The following is a 21,379-nucleotide window of genomic DNA, read 5'->3' on the forward strand; positions in this document are numbered from 1 at the left end:
TGTTGCAGATCCGTTGACTAAAGCTCTCCCAAGGGCAAAGCATGACCAACACCAGAATGCCATGGGTGTTAGGTACCTTACAATGTAATCTAGATTATTGACTCTAGTGCAAGTGGGAGACTGTTGGAGATATGCCCAAGAGGCAATAATAAAGTGGTTATTATAATATCTTTGTGTTTATGATGAATGTTTGCATACCATGCTATAATTGTATTAACCGAAACATTGATACATGTGTGTTATGTAAACAACAAGGAGTCCCTAGTAAGCCTTTTGTATAACTAGCTTGTTGATTAATGGATGATCATGGTTTCGTGATCATGAACATTAGATGTTATTAATAATAAGGTTATGTCATTAGTTGAATGATATAATGGACACACACCCAAATGAGCGTAGCATAAGATCAAGTCATTAAGTTCAATTTGCTATAGGCTTTCAATACATAGTTGCCTTAGTCCTTTCGACCATGAGATCATGTAAATCACTTACACCGGAAGGGTACATTGATTACATCAAACGCCATTGCGTAAATGGGTGGTTATAAAGATGAGATTAAGTATTTCGAAAGTGTGAGTTGAAGCATATGGATCAATAGTGGGATTTGTCCATCCTGATGACGGATAGATATACTCTGGGCCCTCTCGGTGGAATGTCGTCTGATTAGCTTGCAAGCACATGATTAGATCATGAGAGATGACATACCGCGGTACGAGTAAAGAGTACTTGTCGGTAACGAGGTTGAACAAGGTATGGAGATACCGATGATCAAACCTCGGACAAGTAAAATATCGCGAGACAAAGGGAATTGGCATCGTATGTAATTGGTTCAATCGATCACTAAGTCATCGTTGAATATGTGGGAGCCATTATGGATCTCCAGATCCCGCTATTGGTTATTGCTCGGAGAGGAGTCTCGACCATGTCTGCATTGTTCACGAACCGTAGGGTGACGCGCTTAAGGTTCGATGTCGCATAAGTAGATTCGGAATATGAGATGGAGACCGAATGTTGTTCGGAGTCTCGGATGGGATCCAAGACATCACGAGGAGGACCGGAAGTGTTCTGGAAGAATTCTGCTGTTTTGTATTTCAAGAAAAGTTGTTCTGGAAACATTCTCGGAATTGGACGAAATAAAAACAGAAGTTCTTATTTTTCTGTCACGTAGACGGAGTCCAAAGGGGAGAAGGAGAAAGGCCAGGGGTGGGCCACACAACACCTCGGCGCGGGCCCCCCAGGCCGCGCCAGGGTATTGTGTGGGCCCACCAGGCGACGGCCCTAGATGGGTTTTGTGAAACCCTAACCCTAGCTCCCGACTATATATAGAGGGATGGTTTGGCCGGCCAAAGCTGCTCCGTACGCAACCCTAATTTGCCACCTCTCCTCCCTCCCAGTTTCTCCTGCTCCGGCTTGGGCGAAGCCCTGCAGGAATTCTTCTCCACCACCACCACGCCGTCGTGCTGCTGGGATTCCGTGGAGATCTACCACACCTCCGCTGCCCGCTGGAACGGGGAGAGTAAGGAGCTTCATCGACACCGTACGCGCGACCGAGTACGGAAGTGCTGCCGGATTGCAAAGACCGGGACGATCGTCTACATCAACAACGAGATTAATCTCGTAGACTTTGGAATCTTCGAGGGTTAGTCTCATCTCCATCTCGTTGCTTCGATCTTGTAGATTAGATCTTGGGTGTTCCATAGATTAGATCTGTTGGTTTTATTCGTCTTGCGGTAGGAAATTTTTTGTTTTCTATGCTACGAACCCCATCAATCAGTAGATCGGAGTTTCCTTTGCTTTCTACTTTGTCTAGCTACTTGATTTTGTGGTGGTGTGGAAAAAATCAGCCAGAAATCGTTCAGCCCAGGTGACCCTTCGAGCCGCAGTTTGAGAAAATGCGAGAAAGGGAGAGGAGGAATAAGGGGAGGATCGGAGAAGTTTATCACATCCAGGAATTTATCGAGGTAGCGCACCCCGACCGCCCTCCAAGCCGACAAGTCTGTGGCCTGACACGTCGGCAAGGAATCCCGACTTTTCGGGTTACTCCACCCTGACGAGCCCTTTCGGGTTACTCCACCCCGACAAAGTGTCCCCACTTCTCTACCACACCATGAATCCCTTCTTTCGGGTTTCTCTAACCAGACCATGCCTTTAGGCATTTCCCAACCCGAGGCCACGATAAATTTGAAATAATTCAAAAACGTATAACATTCATGGAATTAAATAAATAAATAATATTTTAAAAGTTAGCGCGTAAATGAGTGGTTTGTGCTGCTCATTTTTTTTAAAAAAAAAGAATTTGAGACCCATCACCAGTGGAAGGCTTGTTATCGTAGCGAAGGCCACAATACGAAACAAAACATCGGTCTGAGTGTAAGGCCCATATCACGCGTGAGGAATGGAAAGAAGATGAAAGATGGCCAGTTCTCTCTTAGAAGAAAAAAAAATATCACAGGGTAAATTACTGGTCCGCCGCTGCCTCGCCATGGCGGGAGAAGACCAGCCGTTGACGGACTACGAGAAGGAGCGGCTGTCGCGGATACGGGAGAACGAGGCCCGCCTCCAGGCCCTCGGAATCCGCCGCCTAGCTGCGTCCCCACTCCTCAACCAGCCGTCCTCAGCGGCAGCGGCGGCGGCCAAGAGGAAACAGAAGAAACGATCCGACGATGTGGATGAGGAATACCTCCCGTCCGATGAGAGCGGCGGTGAGGAGGAGGCACACGGGGAGAGCTCATCGGCCAGCGACGAATACGACGGCAAGGAGACCAAGGCTTCCTCTAGGTCTCGGCAAAAGGTTCCCCCTTTCTCCCTCGTCGAATAAATCTACTAATCCAGGTCCTTTATTGTTATAATTCCGATGTTAGTATACATTTTTGTAGGCCATTGGTGATAGTGTATAGATCGCATTTTGCGTCAGCTGCATTTGTTTTAGATAATGGGTGAAAGGCTACAAAGATGCATACAACCCAAAATATTACAGAGGCATTACAGTGTTCGTGCCATAGCCAGAGGAAGCGACATGATACATAGAGTCATTTTTGCGTCAGCTGTATTGCGATAGAGGAACCCCTCGCCGTATTCCTGACCTTCTTTTAGTGGGCTTGTTCATGGCATCCTAGCACTCTCATGTTAAATCGTTAAGGCATGGTTTTATAATATCCAAGCACCAGCACATTGTGTTTACCAAGCTAACCATCACATGTTATGGTTAGAGATCAACTAGTCAAATGAATATCGGAAGAATGTGTCATTGCATTTTAGTATAACTGTAACTGTATGTTGTTTTAGTACAATGCATAGTCATTTCTCTTCATTCTGTACAGGGAAAGAAAAAGAAGCTATTGAACTCAGGAAGCTCTTCTAAAAGTACCTTTAGAGAAGAGGGTGTTCCTGTCACTGACTTCATGGATGAAGACGCAGCCTTACAGCAGGTAATCTATGCATCACAGATGCTGGCTCCGAACTGATGTGATCCTAGTATGCCAATTGAACTCCTCTTCTTTTCCACCTATGTTCTTCACTCCTTAACAGAGTTATTTTTGCAGGCAATTGCACTCTCCTTAGCAGAGCCTTCGCAAAATTCCGTGACAGCAATTGGTGCAGAAACTTCAAGCGCAGGAGTGAAAGGAAGGAAAGGCACTCCATGCGAAAATAAGAACAACACACCTATTCAAGACTCAGCTAAAAACAGGAAGACTAAGAAGCAGGTATGCTCTTTCCAGAATGGCATGTTATCTTTCTATCCCTTGACCTGTTCTTATTTGTGTTTTACACAATTACACTTCTATCCCTTGTGTTTTTAGGTCAGGAGCAGAATACAACTGTCAGAAGATGATGTGGTGGCATTCTTCTTCTCATTTGATGGTATTTTATCTGACTTGGAAGTCTCTTTATGGAATTTAAAATCTGACTTATACTCTTTTTTTGTTGAGGAAATAACCCATGAAAGAGTCTCAGTAGGAAATCCTGTGAATTTAAGTAACTTAGGATTTGTTGATCTGATGAATTTCCAGCTGACGCTCATTTCCTGCCCATGGAACTTGTGCCTAACTTATGATATTCATTGTAACCTCTTCAAATTTCAGATCAGATGTATCATCAAATGTAATCCAACATATCCTTGCACATACCTTAGAAATGTATAAATAATCATATGAATTTATTACTAATACTAGTATAAATATGCTCATGCATACTGGTTAAGTGTTGTATAACTAATGCTACTATTTCGTATGAATTTATTACTAATGCTAGTATTTCTAACCAAATGTTACGCTTTTACACACGATAAATATCATTTTTTTGGTGGCATGTGTTTGACTGAGACACCTAACTCTCCGCTAATTCTCCAAATTTGCTCGTGATGCATCATTTGAATCAGCTAGTGCGTGCTAACTCTAATAATTAAAGATGCGACTTTTGTCAATTCCGAACAATTACTTAAGAGCACGCATGTCTTTCAGTCAAGTGCGTGCCTTTGGAGTCCCGTGCTAGTTGTATTTTTTCCCCTTGTTTTCACACCGTGCAATCCTTTGTGATGTTGGGTGGCGGCATAGTAACTATGTGGAGCAAGCCCACAAAGATGTGTTTTGTGTTGTTTTCACACCGTGCGATTCTTTGTCTTCTCATATATCCCTAATTCCCTATATAAAATCACAAGTTGCATCGGTGTTCAGTCTTGTGCTTGAATTTCCACATAGAAAGTGTGTGTGCACGTGTTTTGATCTTGGTCAGCAACAATGGGGAACGGCGAGGCGAACAAGAAGAGAGCGAGGCCAGCATAGAGCAAGGCGCTGGTGGCACTCGAAGCGCCCGTTCAATGGAACTTGTATGCCAGTGTCTGTTACCAATGTTTGGGGAAAAATGCACGTGCACTACCGTTACCAATGTACCACCCAACAGCCATGTGTCCATTAACTAGCATGGGACTCCAAAGGCACACACTTGACTGACATGCATGCTCTTAACTAATTGTTTGGAATTGATAAAAGTCGTGTCTTTAATATTAGAGTTAGCACACACTATATGGTTCGAATGATGCATCACAAGCGACTTTGGAGAATTAGCCGAGAGTTAGGTGTTTCAGTCAAACACATACTACCGAAAAAATGATATTTGTCGTGTGTAAAAGGGTGGCAGACATTTGATTACAAATACTAGTTATACCACACTTAAACCAGTATGAATGAGCATATTTTTCTTGAAGTTGCTGGCCATAATCCAACATATCCTTGCACATACCTTAGAAAAATGTATAAATGATCTAATTTATTTTCTTCATCAGTTGTTTGCAATTTTATCTAATTGTCTGTTCCTCCACCTTCCCTTGTGAAAATAAAAAGTATTGGTTAAGTCACTTATGGTGTGCACGGATGCTTGCTGAGGTAACAAAGCTGTAAATATTACTTTAAATCAGTGTTTTAAAAGCCAATCTGATTTTTTCCAACCCTTTAGCCTTTGGGTAGTCATTCCTGTATGCTTTAGAACAGAAATACTAAATTGGATTGGAATAGTATCTCTTTTCTTTGTGACATGTACTCTGAAGGTTCATTCTTTTTATTTGCTTTCTATCTTTTATTTTCATAAACGATCTGAATTGGTTTCTACTTGTATGCACAGAAGCAAGAAAAGGGCATATCACACCCTGGGATCTTGAGAGAATGGCCAATGTAAATGATTTCATCTGGACAGATTCTGAGATATCTAAGATGATCCAGTGCTTTGATAGTGACAGAGATGGGAAGGTTTGCCTTCTTTTCTTTAATAAAACAACATTTTTAAAATATTGCATTGCTTAGAACCAAAAGTTTTGTGGTTTCGGAAACCAGAAACATTCTTGATTTCTGCCCATCATTGAGGCATTTTCCAGTGAATTAACAGTGTCAACTGATTCCATTCTAGATATTTGTACATTTAAAATCAGATATAGATGCATTTCTCAGGTGGTGCGGCCTCCAGACATGCCAGCAATAGCAGTTTTTCATGCTTTTCCCTGCTAGTCGCTTATATATATTTGAATGATTATTTATTGTAAAGTATTGTGACCTTACAGAATTAGTAATTGTATAATGATAGCCCTCCTATCGTCAACCTGATTTAATGAATGGCTAGTGAGTAATGACACCAGATTGCCTATTTGGACCATCAACTACAACATATCCAGCTAATGCAACTTCCAATAATTTTAACGAATTGTTGTTACTATTATTATAATTTTTATTATTATAATAATCATTATGGGATATGGATGCCAGTTTGTCAAATGCTGCAAACACTTGTTCGTCATTATCCCTACTAATGTTGCATCAGACTACCGGCGCTACAACAATACTAATCTGTACTAATAAAAATGATGTCTCTGAAAACTTGCATTGCAGATGTGTTGCTGCTAGCTCCACTGCTTACAGTTCAAATTTACTTGACAGATAAACCTCGAGGACTTCCGCGCCATTGTATCCCGATGCAACATGCTGCAGGAGCCTGGGCAGTGAAGGTAGGACATGATCATTACTCGAGGAGTCTTTGCAAACAGATGGTGCCTTCACAAATCCTAACTGGAGGCAGCAGTATGAGTTGGAAGCTCAAAAGGGGATGCAGATTGCACAGTTAAGGAAAGCCCCAGGACCAACTTGGGATGATAGCTACTCCAGCATAGATGTAGGTTAATTCGTCATGTACTTGTTGAGTACTAACGGGAGTACTGCTGCTGTTATGATGAGAATTACGAGTTCATCGTGCTCTCATTTGCTACTGTTCTACGGCAAGTGCGCACATGGGCATTGAATTAAGCAAGAATCCATTGAACCGTCCGGAGAGCAGCTCCCAGACTCACGCGTATCTGATCTAGTGGATGAATTACATACATACTTCCGTAGTTAACCACGGTACTGTTTGGCACTGCTCGCGTGCAGTATAAAACGTCCAAAGGAGGAATACACTTTGCAGTATCTACTGCTTGAATTTGAGCTACACTCGAAGGAGCTCTTGAGAAAATCCGTCCCAGCCTCCCAGGATAGATAGCTTAGGTAAAGCGAATTATCCATGTACTAGAATACAGCTCACAAAAACAATGGATAAATATATCACTTAGGTAATCAGCACATTAGTTACAATTTACCAAAAGTACACCAATGCCCAAGCTGACAGCAACCTTGTAACAAACTACCATTAGCATGACGACGACTAATTGACCGGGTGTGGTGGTCAAACAATCTGATCTTTGCAACTACAGAGGACGTCATACCCTAAGATGAATATGCTGCGTAGTAGTGTTACACATGTAAATAAGTGTATCAGGAAATGCAGACGCCAACAGTATTCGAATCGGTTGAGGACAGAAGCCTAACAAGATGCAGAGTTGCACATGATCATCTATCTCTTCATGACAAATCCCAGTAGAATTCCCAGCAGAGCAACGGCAACCACAAACACAAATGGGAAACCACCATCCTGCTTGCTGATCTCCCTCCTCACCATGTCCTGTTAAGGTTCAACACAAGATGTTCAGTCACAGCTATATTAGGTTTCAATTTGCACAACTGACATTTAACAGTTTCCTCATGTACCAGCATTCCAATCATGAAGCCAGTACAATAAATTTTATATGAAATATTATGATTTATGGACCCTGGTCACGATGCAATATGTTGTGGACTCAGAGATGTTAAAGTTAACAGCGTTGACAAGATATTAAATAATAATGATAACTCTTTTCTCAAGAATTATCACACCAGCAAAGAATACTGGTATAGTCAATTAGCACAACATGCCACAAAATGTTTGCATCATGATCAAATCCACTAACCAGTTCCTCACGAAGCTTATTGTTCTGTTGAATAGCAGAGTTTCTCTCTTCAGTTAATCTCGAAATCAACGCAGATGTCTACGAAAGAGCAAAATTAGACATTAGCCAGTATAAGGGAAATTTATTCACACGATTTAGATGAAATGATGAACAATACAAAAGGTCTCAACAGTCATTTATTGATTAGTAATCAAACCATAAGTAATGTACCGCAGAGTTATGTGCATTTGCACCCCTAATAAAAGTTTCGTTGCTATACCACGGAGTTATGTGCATTTGCACCCCTAATAAAAGGTTAGTTGATATACTATGACATTTATGTACCATTATGTGCAATTAGTTGCTATACTAGGACATTTATGTGCCAATATGTGGAATTAGTTGCTATGCTAACATTTATGTACCATTATGTGGAATAGCTACAATTGACAGCCGCAAAGGGCCAAGAACAGTATAATATGGTGAATTGAGAACAGACCAATAAGAAAAGGTAAACTAAACGGGATGAGTATCTTGCCACCAGTTCGAGATTGACTATTGACCAATATGCATAAATATACCCAGTGGTATAATAAAAAAATGCATATGCTGCATGAGCAGGCAACAATCAGCATAGAGCACCCAATTTCAACTTTAACAAGTTCAACATACGCCACATTGTAGAGGTGAACATGATATCGGCTGACTGGTGGCTTAAACAGAGTCCAGTGGCGTAAACAAGTACAACAGCATCTGGCACAAGCATATGTTGTTTGAAACAACTCTGATGCCCCAACTCCTAAACAGCAAGGTATCAGCTCACTGCATGTCTCATTTACAAACCATGACACCTTCTGATGCACAGCACTTACTGAAATCATATGCAAGTGCCAGACAGAATCTACCAAATCTGGGTCTCGTTAATGTTTAAAGCACAATCGTCAACTCCAAAGTAAATGAGGAAGGATGACTATCTAAAACATCTACATTTGGTGTAATCAATTAAGTGATGCAAGAAATTTTGGGGAGAATATGTGATCTAGGTCCACTACCATTCTTCAAAATCCATAGGAATATGTATTTAAGCACTTGTTCATGTTCTCGTTGAAATGGTGCGTTCAAAAGATCACAAGCTATGTCTCTATGTTAGTCGGTATTTGCTTCTGGAAGATTGACCTAGTCAAAACCTATTACTCTTGAGCTAGTACAGAAAAGGGTGTTTCAATCCTATACAAAATCAGTTGCTGTATTCCATTACTTCTTGCAAGCAGACTGAAGATAAGTGTTGGAAGGATCTCACCTCAAAGTTAACCTCTTCCGGTTCTTTATGCGCTCTCATTTCCTGAAACCAACACCAAGCGTTACAAAAAGAAATATATAGCAACAAAAGCGCACATAAAAGTGAGATACTAACAGAAAACGATGTTGTCTCATCAGTTTCCTTCGTTGCCTCCATCTAACAAACATTCAATCACATCTGAATCAGTTAAGAACAAAGAGCAAAACGAAACGATCAACATAAAGCCAGGGATCTCACATCTCGATAAACCCCATCTGAGAACGAAGGCCGAGGCGATGAACCCTCTTCAGACCCCTCCCGCACAGGCGACGGTGGCCGGGGTGGTTCGACGTAGAGAACCTTCAGCTTCATCTCGTCCACCACATTCCCTGATTCCTTTTTGAACTACGCAAGGTTCACTTGTCAGCACCGTTAGAACAAAACATCCGTAAACATGACAAAGACGAAGAGGCGGTAGAAAGCGATGTACCATCTCCCCGGTGATATCCTTGACTGCCAAACCCTCGGTCACCACCGCGCTCTGCACGAGAAACTTGTCCTTGCACTGCATTCCTGGCGGCACCTCCTTCTGCGCTTGCATTGTCACTGAGAAATCAGAAAGACTTTCAGTTTTTGCGCATATACATGACAAAGCATCCCCGATGACTTTTGCTGGAAGGGTGTGGGGGTTGACACTACCGATGACATCGCTGGTGGAGCGCGGTGGCACGATGCCGCTGTTGGGCCGGACGCAGTACTTCTTGGGGCTGGTTGTCTTGACCTGAGAAGCGCGACAATTCGCCGAAATGCGGCATTGCATTCAGACAGGTTGGAAAAGTTGCGCAATTGCAGGGTTGTGGAGAACAGAGACTTGGTAACGGTTCCGGTTACCTTGAAGGCGATGTAGCCATCCGTTCTGTTGGCGAGCTGCATAGAGCACGAGATCTGCTTCTTCGTCTCAACTGCGCGATCCAAAAGGAAGAGTGAGTGAGGCAGAGAACAAAAAAATTAGCTCGAGCAGTAGAAACCGACGAATCCGCCAGATTTCCCTGCACGGTCTGGATAAAAAAAAAAGTGGCACAGGAATGTTTGGCTTAAAAAGTAAATAAACTGAGAAGCACACCAACAACACTCCGAAAATTCCTTTAGGATAACAACAACAAGAATAACGGCAGGTGCCCAGAACAGGTAGACAAAACCAGGGGTGTTGAGGAGGAGAGGTTGGCGTACAGGGGAAGCAGAGCTCGAGGGGCTCGATCCCGAGCAGCTCCTTGGTGTCGGAGCCCATCTGCCGCTCGGATTCGGGAGAGGGGAGCGCTCGAGCTCGGTGCGGGTTCGATCTGGAGTGGGGTGAGGAGCGCGAGAGGGTGAGAGCTAGGGTTCAGTCAGTGCTCTGCCTCGGGAGGCGAGAGCAGTGGAGAATCGGGAGGAATTTGGTTGGAAAGGAACAGCAGTGTGAGAAGGTTGGTCTGGTCTGGTCTTTGGTTTGTTTTTTTTTTTTTTTTTTTTTTTTTTTTGATGCAGGTCTTTGGTTTGTTGGGGAGACGAGCACGAGAGGCCAAATGCGGTTGCGGTTGATCCGTTGATGCAGCTTTTGACCGCTGCATGGTTTTCCTTTTTCTGCAAAAGGGCAAATCTGTGGCCCTGTGGTAGGTGAATTTCATATTGGCACTGTTAGTGTTAGGTGGTAATAAGTTATTTTGCAAGTTTAAGTCCAACGCGACCCCCGCGTCGTCCTCCTCCCTGGGCGGCTCGGGGGAACCCTAGCGAGCGCCGCCGCCGCCCCCCCTCCCTCCCCTGCTCCCTCCCTCCGCCGCCGGAGGAGTCCACCGGGCAAAGCCCGCGCTGGAGGACGGCGGCGGCGGGGTTCCTCTCGCGCGCGACGGCCTCGGCCTGCGGCGGGAGCCCGCGGTGGTGGGGAGAAGGCTCGGCCTCGGCGGCTCGCCGGCGTGGCGGCGGCCCAGCTTCGGCCTCGGCGGCTCGGCCGGCGTGGCGGCGGCCTAGCTCGGCCCCCCTCCGCCCCACCGGTGGTCCGAAGCGGCGCGCGGCGGCGGAGCTCCGCTCCTCCCGGATGTGGCGGCGACGGCGGCGGCTCCCTGCTGCGATGCGGCGCGGGTGGGCGGTGGTGGCGGCCCCTCTCCCCGCTTCTTCCTCTGCGGGTGGTGGTCGGCGGGTTGTCGCTGGTTGCTCGTCGCGGCGGCTTCCCGAGGTGCCGGATACGACCGTGGCGGGCTCGGTTCGATCCCGCGGCCCGTCGGTTCTGCCCGGGGCGGTGAGGTTGGTGGTCCTACGTGGTGTGGCGTCGTCGCCGCGTGGGAGGTGCTTGTGCCAGTGGTTCGCAGGCCGGCGGCGTTGTGGGTCTCCCTCATCTCCGTTCGGCAACGTGGGAGTGCGGAGGTTCGGCTGCTCCGAGCGAAAGCTGATGGCGCGGCAGCTGCGGATGTCGCTATCCTCTTGGGGGCCTTCATGGAGCCTTCGACCTCCTCCGCTCCCGGAGCATAGTTTTCGGGCGAAAGCCTAGGCCATGTTGTGCAGGGCCGGACGACGGCGTCGATCCACGTCGCTTCCCTCTTGGGGGCGTCGTCTTGAAGACTTTGTTCCCCAGCGTGCTTTCCTGAGGCTGGACTCGCACGGCATCGCGGCGGGTGGCCGGCGATGTGTGAGGTCCGTGTGGTGGCTTGTGTGGCAACGATGGCGGTGTTGAGCGATGGTTTGGTAGCGCCAAGACCTTGGCTTCGGCGAGCGTCCGAGTTTCTTCGTCTTGTGCTTCGCTTGCGGTGGAGTCGGAGCTGCTATGGTTTGTCGAGAGTCTTCATTTGTGCAGCGTACGATGACCTGCAGGGTGGCCCTCTGGCGACGATCTTCCTCGGCGCAGGTCTTGCGCTTATCCTCTTCAGAGCTCGTCACCAGAGTCGGAGCTGCCTGTTGCTTCACGAGGAGTCGCTTGTTTGGCGTTGGCCGGCTTGAGCTTCACGGTGCCGCTTCGGCGAGGTCTTGGTGGTTGGTTCTTCGGTGAAGTCGGAGTCGCTGAAGAGTGATGACGATGACGTTGAAGGTCAACCGCGATGACTTCTCGCTTCGGCGGCCTGTGTATCTTGTGTGGGTTGCCAGGGTGGCTCTGTGTCCCTGCGGCGGTTGTGCTCCATGACGGTCGACGGGGCACTTGTTTCGGTTTTCGGCCGGTTTTCCGCTAATAAACTGGCCAAATTCTGTACTTCTTCTTTATTAATGAAAATGGCAAGTCTTTTGCCTCGTTTCAAAAAAAAAAAGTTATTTTGCATCCTGCATTCCCTGTTTAACAAAAAGTCATTTTGCATGATATTTATCTCTTTTTTTGCAGGTAAAAGAGGATATATTAAAGAGAGAAGTCCAATTTACCCCCCTAAACTCGTCTCAAAGTTCAGATTATAACTCTCAACTTTATTTTGGTTCAATCTTTAACCCTGAATTCTATAAACCGTACGGATTTGGACATTCTACCCTTTTTGACATGTTTTGAACCGGTTTTTCTCGCCAGTTAGAGGGTTTTCTTCCTATATATTGTGCCAACTCATCAACATACAACATACACGGTACAAGAAAAACCAGCTTAATACAATGCAAGGGGTGATTCTGAACCGTTTTTAGAATTCAGGGTTAAAAGTTAAACCAAAGTAAAGTTGAGGGTTGTAAGCTGAACTATGAGACAAGTTTAGGGAGATACAAGAATGTCTTGGTCATACACATGGGACAAGCCCTCGGGTCCTGAGCCAATCCAAAGAACAGTTTGTCCCTCTGTCCATGCAAGGTTTGCGAGACAGTGACTCACCCTATTCTGAGATCATCCATTTTTACAATATAAATAGTTCTAGTACTATTACCACATTACCCCTTTGACTGTGGTTTAGTCATGCCACACCACGGCGTGTTTGGTGGACTACACCAATTTCTTGTTTCTATGTCATATTGGGATAGTCCACATCTATGTGTTTGGTATTATCATACACGAGACTAGACAAGAAACATGATCTTGATGTTTGGTTGCATGTTTGACTTCATTAATAATACAAGTTTGTGTTTAGTTTTGTGCCTACTTATGTTGTTGTTGTCGTATTTGTCCAACATGGTGAATTAACTTTTTTTTTTGGTCTACAACACCACACTTGCAAATAACTCGAATCATTCTATTTATGATCATCGAAATTAGAATTTACAGCATAGGGAGCAGTTAAGTTGTGGCTACCACACTTGTTACTTGTCAAAGTGTGGGTGGCAATCAAACATGCTAGTAGACCTGACCGCGGAGCAGTGATCTGAAAAGAAAAGTAACGACCAGCAGAGAGATGCACAGAAAGACATACTACAAGAAAGTAGATACGGATTCAGGCAACACATGGCAGATGAAGAACTTAACATTTTAAAATTTGTAACATGTGAGTTGTGGAACAACGGAATGAAATTAGTGGTCTAAGGATTTTTCAAAAAGATCAACCGTGTGCAACAAAATCGACAAAATAGATTTAAAATTAAATATAAACATGGTATTGAAGATCAATAGATAGTGAAACTTGGAACCAATCACGGAAATAAAATCACGTTGTCAATGTGCATGTGTTTCGTAAGCTATCATGAATCGGAACACCATTGTGTTGATTAGAAGAGACAGGTGAAGGATATTAATAGGGTAAACGGAGCAATTAATGGGAAACGTCACTTTATATCAGTGCATGAGCCACCACTTATGCCACCTTCTTCTCCACACCACCGAGGGAGCATGACGCGAACACCGCTAAATCTGCATCACGTGGCTGGAAGGTGCTTTAAACATCGCGTGCAGGTGATAATCACCCAACGGTTGCAACCCAGGAGTTGGCAGCATGCAGCCTACCAAACACGTACTTCCTAATCTCGTGAAGCCAGGTGGCAAAAGGATGACATTGTGCCGGTGCGGTGATGGCCTGATTCGTAAAACAAGTTGGGGCAGATTGGGTGCCGCTCGGGTAGTGAGAACACGTCAAGCTGATTTACGCCTTCAAGTTGGTGTTACATTCACCAGCCATCTCATCCTAAAAGGTCGATCCTTCAATAAAACTGTGTGAAACGTGCAAAGTAGGGTAGATCTCCATGTAACAAGTCACATACGTGTAGTAAAATATGGAATTCATACTCTTTAATTATTATTATACTACACGACACACCAATGGTGTTGAGTTAGGTCTTAAGCCATGTCACTAGACTTGTGTGCTTGATACATGTAGTGCTTGACAAGTGTAAGATTTTTTGCTCTATCTTTTTGACATTTGGGCACTTGCTCTGTGAGATTCAACGGTTGTAGGTTGCGCTGTGGGCTGGTAGACAAACCGTATGCATCTCATGACACATGGTTAGGTCGGGTGTTATCAATTTCGGGTGATGCGGGTGTTATATCTGGATCAAGAAGATTATCTGAAAAAGACAGAACTTGCTATTTCTTCGCTTGGTTGCCCTGCACAAAGTACACACCCAACCAGCAGAGATTTCTCTAGTATTCATGCACACGATAGTCACTTGGTAGTGTAGATCACTGAGACAGGTAACAACAGCTTGGAGTATATTCTTTATTCAAGTAAAGTATTTCCTACACATGGACATTCTAGTGTGCTAAGTACAATGATCTTTTCGTATGTACAACAGTAGTTACACTACTACTGGAAGTTTCTAGCAGCCTGACCCTTGTCAGTGTATACGATCTGCCCAAAATCATGCAGGTTTGCAAGCAAGATGAGTAACACAGACGGACCTACTTGTTTGTATCATCACTAGATCCATAACTTGGACGGCTTGCAAAATTGAGTCCAGCAAACCAAGCAACACGCATCAATTGAATCCCAAGGACCAGCACCCACCAGGACACCAAGCCACGGAGGCTCTGCACCATCCACCCAGGCGCAGTGATCTCATTGGCCAACTGAAGGCCCCTCATCAGCTGTAGCACACGATAACCCTCATAGACAACAGGGGCTACCAACCAAACAGGCGATTTCCAGTGCCATGTAAGCATCTCAGTCAGCATCTGTACTGAAAGGAGTAAGAGATATGGTCCAAGCAGCACTAAGAACGGAATGAACGCTAGCTGTGGCTGCAGAGTACCCCGACTGGATGCAAATAGCAGGGCCAAAGGAGCAGCAAAGCCTATTACGCTGGCCACCAGATTCCACAACCTGTAAGTGGTTGGGATCTTCCTTGTCAGGTCAAATGAATTGTTCTCTGGGCGCCCACATGCATCGGCCATAAGGAAAAACAGCATTGCTCCCATGTTAAAGATGCAGTCTAGTCCCACTAGGGAAAGAAGGCCGGCAATGTTAGGACCAAGGAACACTGAAGGCAATGGCAGCCACAAAGTTGGAACTATGCCCGTAACCAGTAGAACTGAAGGCCCTAGTAGCCACATTGGCAGTTTAAATGCCGATAGCTGCCCAGAAGGTTCATTCTTCACCTCCACAACATCCTGATCGCTCTGAAGGACTGCAATTTCTGGAGCTTCTTCTGTATCAATAGCTTCAACAACATTTGTTCCCATGATAATGCTGGCACCGTCCTCTGAGGAAGCATATGGGAGAGAAGCCTCCCAAGGCAAATTCTTCGTGCATCGCAGTGCAAGATTTTTAAAATGGACTGATTGCAATGGGCTCCAACAAAGAGATCTGGGTAATCTGTTCTCATGAACCTGCCTCCTAACATATGCTTTGTTCAATTTTATCTGTGAACAGAGCAAAGAAGCCATGGTATAGGATCTCAAATTCCAACACTGCATAAAAGATACACAAATTAGTGCCTAATGTCTCGAACTCTGGATCATGACAACATATCTAGCAGTTAAGAAAAACTCAAACACACAGGCGCATATTCCAGTTAGGTGTCCGGTTGACAACAGTTAAACAAACTCAACATTAATATCTAGTAATTAGCTTAAATGTTTGGCATTTGTGTCTTTGCATACCATTCAACCATTTAATGGATGGTACTGAACCAAACATTATCAGTCTATGTTATGGAAGGAGTACATACAGGAAAGAGTAATGTCAAAAGGTGTAATTGCACAATACTGAGGCAGATCAAATATTCAATGATCTATACAGAAGTTCATGGATGCAGTTAAATGTTTTGAGATACTCCCTCCGATTCATAATAAGTGTCGTGGTTTTACTAAGGGAGTAGTACAAATTTGAACAAAGACCCCGACACTTATTATAGATTGGAGGGAGTACTTATCCAATTGATATATAAGTTAAGAACTTCAGCTTCAGCTCTTGCAATTGGTTTTGCTAACTGTTAGTTATAACTTGCAACTGGAAACATGGTTATTGGTTTTTGAGGCACAAAGGTGGCAAAACATGCAGCCTAAAATATGAAACTCATTTGTCTCAGCTGCCCTCATTAAAGACAAGTTGCTATCTTTTTTTTTGGTAAGACAAGTTGCTATCAAACCTAAAGTTTAATAAGAGTCAGCCTACCTATGTGCCTCCACAGTTCTAACTTCTAAGTACAGGATTGACGCCAAAATATTAATATCTAAGAACTTAAAAATAAAATAAAATTGAAAGAAATATACAGTATGCATGAGATTGACATATAGCAACAGTTATAGAGTATGCGTGAGTTCTGCTCATATGAAATTCAATAAAATGGTAACTAGCAAGGGCAGACTCTAATAACTCAGGAGATATGAAGTTTCTACTTTACACAGATCTGTAAATTCGTAGATGTTTTCAGCACCTGACACAATCTGTCAACGGATCATTGGGGCTGCCCAAGGTAATTAACACATGCGTCCATCAGCAATGCTAGAAACCAGAAACTTAAGGATAATCTATACTTCTGTTTGTCCTTGACTCATTTTGCATAATTTCGAATAAGCTCTGCACAAACAGAACCAAAATCCCATATCGGTATGCAGACCTAGTGAACCCTTTTTTTCGGGGACTAACTTCGATCCTTTCGCAGCTTAGCTTCACCAATTACAAGAGTATACAACTATGGAACAACCCGCAAAAAAAAACTATGGAATAACTCAAGCCAACACCCCCATTTGACTAGTCAAATCTAGTAATAAACGCAGGCGTTCGAACACCTGAAGCAACTTCGAAATATTCCGAGAGCCTCGAATTCGATCAGATCCGCAGATTTCGCACTAGCGCTGCTACCCTGCTGCGCCTTCTGTTCGGGGGCTAGTTGTTCACGTGTCTGCGGAATAGATGGGAAGGCTAACCTGATTGGATTTCCCTCGGCTTCTCGCCGGCCGGAGCTCGGAGGTGAGGAAGCCTCCGGCAGGTTCTTCTCCCCAATGGCAGACGTCGCAGGGTCGCAGTTTTTTTTTTAGCGGACGCAGTGTCGCATTTCTGCCCGCACGAGGACGGAAGAGGTAACGCGGCCCAGCACGCAACTGTGAGCACCATGGGCTGAAATATGGAGTTCATAATGGGGTCAACACCTATACACCGCTCGTTGCGGCACCAAAGGCTCGCGCTGCACACCCTCCTAGGCATGTGTGCGGTGCATGGGCCAGACCCGTTAGTGGTAATTGTCACCAGAGAAGAGGGAGAAGAGATGGATTGGCGAGTTAGGGTTAGGGTACATGGGTGTCGTCGATGGCCGGATTTCAGATTTAGGGGTGCGGGGGTGTCGCCATCGACTAGACTTAGGGTGAGAGGTGCGAGGGGCCCAGAGGGGCTGGGCGGGCGGGCGGGCTCCCTGGAGGTGGAGGAGATGCGACGGCGGTGGCTGGGTGGCGGCGGTACTCCGGCCGGCCTGCTGCAGCGTGGTAGCGAGGTCTTTGCGGGCCTGTTTGGGCCCGGCCGGGCGGGTTTGACCTCGCTGCCATGTCCGGTCGGCTACCGCGAAGGCGGTGGAGGTAGTTCCCTCCCGCTCGGCTGAGGTGCTGCTACCCCCGACCCGGCTGTTTCTCATCTCTACGTCTAGGCCCTTCTCCGGCGACCACAGCGAGACAGCAAGGATGGCTTCAAGGTCGCGGTGGCGTGTGCTGGTGGGCGGCAAGTCGGGTGGAGCACGTCGAATCGTCCGGGTTTGTGGGTTGGGGGACGGGAGAAATCTTGTCGGCAGGCCCGACACTGACGCGGTGACGCCTGCGGGTGTCGCCTTGCCTTCCTGAAGGGCGTCGGTAGTCCCTCCTCCCCACTCCCTTCCGCGTATCGGGGGAAACCCTAGGACCAGTCCGGTCAGCAGTGGCGTCGTCGTCACTTTCCTTGTTGAAGGTGTTGCTTGATACGCGGCGCTTCAGCGTGCTAGGAGTGTGGTAGCCTTCTCTGGAGGGCGCAGCGGTTGCGAGTCATTCTTGTTCTTGTCAAGCTGCCGGTGTCGGCTTTGTTTTCTCTTTATTTTCTCTTGTGTTTTCTTTTGGGCTTGGTGTTGTGCTGCGGCCCCAGCGCGTTCGTTGTATCGGGTCGTTTGCTATATTAATATAGCGGGGCGAAAGCCTATTTCGAGGATTACACGTACTCCTCTGAGGTGATTAAAGCGTGCACGGTTCAAGGCGTATGGTGGGATGATGCATCGGCAATCTTTGTGGAGAGTTTGGACTTAAAGCAAAGAGATCGGAAAAGTCCACTTTCAACGTTGTCCCGCGGAAGACAGATAAGGTGGTGCCTATTTTCATGGGATTTTCTATATACCATTTGATTGCATCGTGATTCGTATATATGAATTACAAGTTAAGTTGTAATCGAGTTTTTTTTTAGTTGTAAGTGGAGTTGCAACCGAGATTTTTTCAGTTGCAAATAAAGTTGCAACTTAAAAAAATATTTCGGATCGTTGGATTTGTTTCGTGATTCGTGCTAGTCATGAATTGCAACCGAGATTTGATGACATCATCTAAGAACAAAACTAGTTCTCAGTCGACTAAGAAATAATCACACCCATTTTTCATTCAGATCGTGAAGTTTATGGTAATTACCTAATTGGAGCCCCTAGAGTTCTCCTAAATATTACCTTGATATTTTTTTATAAAGCGGAACGAAAGCCTATTTTGAGGATAATGTTGTGACACTTATTTCAGAATCGAGATGGTACCTGGTACCTTGATATCAATAAAGTGCGAGAAATAGCTTTCTGTCAAAGAAAAAAAGAAGATAACTGTGGTGGCTAACAGAATCCAAGATAAAGCAGAACGTAGCCACAAAAATGAACAAAGAAGCAGTAAAGCGATGCACCGATCACGCAAGCAAACAAAGATGCCGGTTTCTCTCCTCGGCCCTCTCAATCCTCGCCACACCAGAAAATCACTTGCGGCGCAGACGACAAACGCATCCTAGCCAAGTGCCGACCACGCTAGCTCTTTATCCCTAGCCAAGCCACACACAAGCTAGCTCCTGCGCAGTTGCGCTTTGCTTGCGCCCACTTCTCACACTCTCATATCGATCTCCCGTGCACGCTAGCTCGCGCTCCTCCTGACCCAGAGCACAGCACAGCCAGCGCCAGACCGATCGGTCCGTCGCCATGAGCGGCGACACGCTGGACAAGCTGGTGGTGTTCCTGGCGAAGCGCGACGGCATCGACAAGCTGGTGAAGACGTACCAGTACGTGTCCAAGCTGGCGCACTGGGCCGCCGAGTCGTCCCACCCGGGCTTCGCCGGGCGGGCCAAGAACTGGGAGACGGCGGCGGGGCTCAGCCGCAAGGTGTTCCGGTCCGGCCGCTCCCTCTCGGGCCTCAACGCGCTGCGGCGCTCCCCGGGGGAGTTCGGCGCGCTGGCAGTGCTCGCCAACGCCGGCGAGATGGTCTACTTCTTCTTCGACCACTTCACGTGGCTCTCGCGCGTCGGCGTCCTCGAGCCCTGGCTCGCGCGCCGCGCCAGCTTCGTGTCCGCGTTCGGCGAGACCGTCGGCTACGTGTTCTTCATCATCATGGACGTCATCATGATCAGGAGGGGGATCAGGCAGGAGAGGAAGCTGCTGAGCGAGGGCGGCAAGGAGAAGGAGAAAGAGACGGAGCTGAGCAAGATCAGGATGGACCGGGTGATGCGGCTCATGGGGACGGCGGCCAACCTCGCCGACCTGGTCATCGCCATCGCCGACATCGAGCCCAACCCGTTCTGCAACCATGCCGTCACGCTGGGGATTAGCGGCCTCGTGTCCGCGTGGGCTGGATGGTACAGAAACTGGCCGTCGTGAGCTGTGCCCGAGATAGGGTTGCCATTTCGACCACCAAAGATGTATTGTACGCTTACCGCGTAAACTATTTTTACTTTACGAAACAGTTACAGATAGTAGGCTATCAGGGAGACACTGGCATGATCTTGCAACAAATGCACCTCATTCAGAGATGACATTACAGATTTACGGTTTTTTGCAACAAGAACCTTATACATTTTGAAAATATACATAAAGTTGCATTTATAGAAGACTGGCCTCGTTCACACAAAAAAAAACAGTTCAAAAAACAATACAGGTCCGACCCTTGCACCATTTGTCATTTTGGATTGATTTCAGCTCAAGCAAATCGACAGCCAAGATTTACTGCAAGCCGAGGGCCAACCAATAAATCTGCACTTACAAAATAATCTCGGAGTAAGCTGATTTCATGGAGAAAATTCCTATCACTTCCCAGTAGATCGAATGATCTATCGTAGGAAAGAGCACGGTCATGTTAACAAACTGAAAAGGACAATCGTTCTGTCATTGCCACTGGAGATGGCCATCCGCTGAAGCGTTAGGGTATCTCCACCGGCGCGATGCAAACGGACGCTGAGCGATCGTTTGCGTCCGCTTTGACCGAAAATGCGTCTGGCACCCTCTCCGCTTTGACGCAAAGTGACCGGGCCGTCCGCGGAGACGCAAATCTGGCCCAAATATGCGCCAGGTTTGCGTCTCCGCGGACGCTCGGTGGTCGCGCCGAGCGTCCGCTCGCTTCCCCACGGGCCCGCCTGGCAGCGACCTAGGTTCGATCGGCCTCGAATTCACAACGCGGGCCGGTGTGGCAACCGCGGCGATCAATGGAGCGCCGAACCGCCGCGGAAGAGCAACCGCCGGCCTCTTCGTTATACGCGCCTCCGTTAATCCTTGCACATTATAACCCCCGCGTCTACGGTAATTCAAGTTCAACCGCCTCCTTCTTCTTCCTCTTCTTCTTCTTCTCCAACACCGGCACGCCATGAGCGACTACACGCTGCCGTCCGACTCGGAGAGCGAGGGCAAGTCGCCCGGATTTCTGCATTGGTGGGAATCCCCTGCGACGCCAAGCGATCCGGGCTCCACGCCCAGCGACCCTGCCTCCACGCCGAGTGAGGACGAGGAGGACGGAGGCGGCAATGGCAGCGAAGGCCAGGAGGAGGACGGAGGCGGCGCTGCCA

At 46.5% G+C, this 21,379-nt stretch overlaps 4 protein-coding genes across 4 annotated transcripts; 2 read left to right on the top strand and 2 right to left on the bottom strand.

The window, feature by feature from the left end:
- Window positions 1-2,402: 2,402 nt before the first annotated feature.
- Window positions 2,403-6,806, top strand: LOC127335741 (uncharacterized). Its single transcript, XM_051362468.1, has 6 exons — window positions 2,403-2,791; window positions 3,321-3,428; window positions 3,543-3,704; window positions 3,801-3,861; window positions 5,617-5,741; window positions 6,423-6,806. Exons 1-6 carry the CDS (start codon window positions 2,414-2,416, stop codon window positions 6,486-6,488), a joined length of 900 nt encoding a protein of 299 aa, XP_051218428.1. The 5' UTR covers window positions 2,403-2,413; the 3' UTR covers window positions 6,489-6,806.
- A 249-nt stretch (window positions 6,807-7,055) lies between these two features.
- Window positions 7,056-10,525, bottom strand: LOC127335742 (vesicle-associated protein 1-2). The gene is made up of 9 exons (XM_051362469.2): window positions 10,290-10,525; window positions 9,951-10,021; window positions 9,759-9,840; window positions 9,550-9,665; window positions 9,318-9,464; window positions 9,195-9,236; window positions 9,081-9,122; window positions 7,802-7,879; window positions 7,056-7,476 (listed from the first exon to the last, which is right to left on the bottom strand). Exons 1-9 carry the CDS (start codon window positions 10,345-10,347, stop codon window positions 7,369-7,371), a joined length of 744 nt encoding a protein of 247 aa, XP_051218429.1. The 5' UTR covers window positions 10,348-10,525; the 3' UTR covers window positions 7,056-7,368.
- A 4,077-nt stretch (window positions 10,526-14,602) lies between these two features.
- Window positions 14,603-17,446, bottom strand: LOC127335740 (uncharacterized). The gene is made up of 2 exons (XM_051362467.2): window positions 17,287-17,446; window positions 14,603-15,825 (listed from the first exon to the last, which is right to left on the bottom strand). The coding sequence occupies exon 2, from the start codon at window positions 15,799-15,801 to the stop codon at window positions 14,818-14,820; it is 984 nt and encodes a 327-aa protein (XP_051218427.1). The 5' UTR covers window positions 15,802-15,825; window positions 17,287-17,446; the 3' UTR covers window positions 14,603-14,817.
- A 1,934-nt stretch (window positions 17,447-19,380) lies between these two features.
- On the top strand, window positions 19,381-20,299 carry LOC127335743 (peroxisomal membrane protein 11-4). Its single transcript, XM_051362470.2, has one exon. The coding sequence runs from the start codon at window positions 19,530-19,532 to the stop codon at window positions 20,199-20,201; it is 672 nt and encodes a 223-aa protein (XP_051218430.1). The 5' UTR covers window positions 19,381-19,529; the 3' UTR covers window positions 20,202-20,299.
- The last annotated feature ends 1,080 nt before the right edge of the window (window positions 20,300-21,379 follow it).

This window comes from Lolium perenne, chromosome 2 (assembly GCF_019359855.2).
Source record: "Lolium perenne isolate Kyuss_39 chromosome 2, Kyuss_2.0, whole genome shotgun sequence".
Taxonomy (NCBI): domain Eukaryota; kingdom Viridiplantae; phylum Streptophyta; class Magnoliopsida; order Poales; family Poaceae; genus Lolium; species Lolium perenne.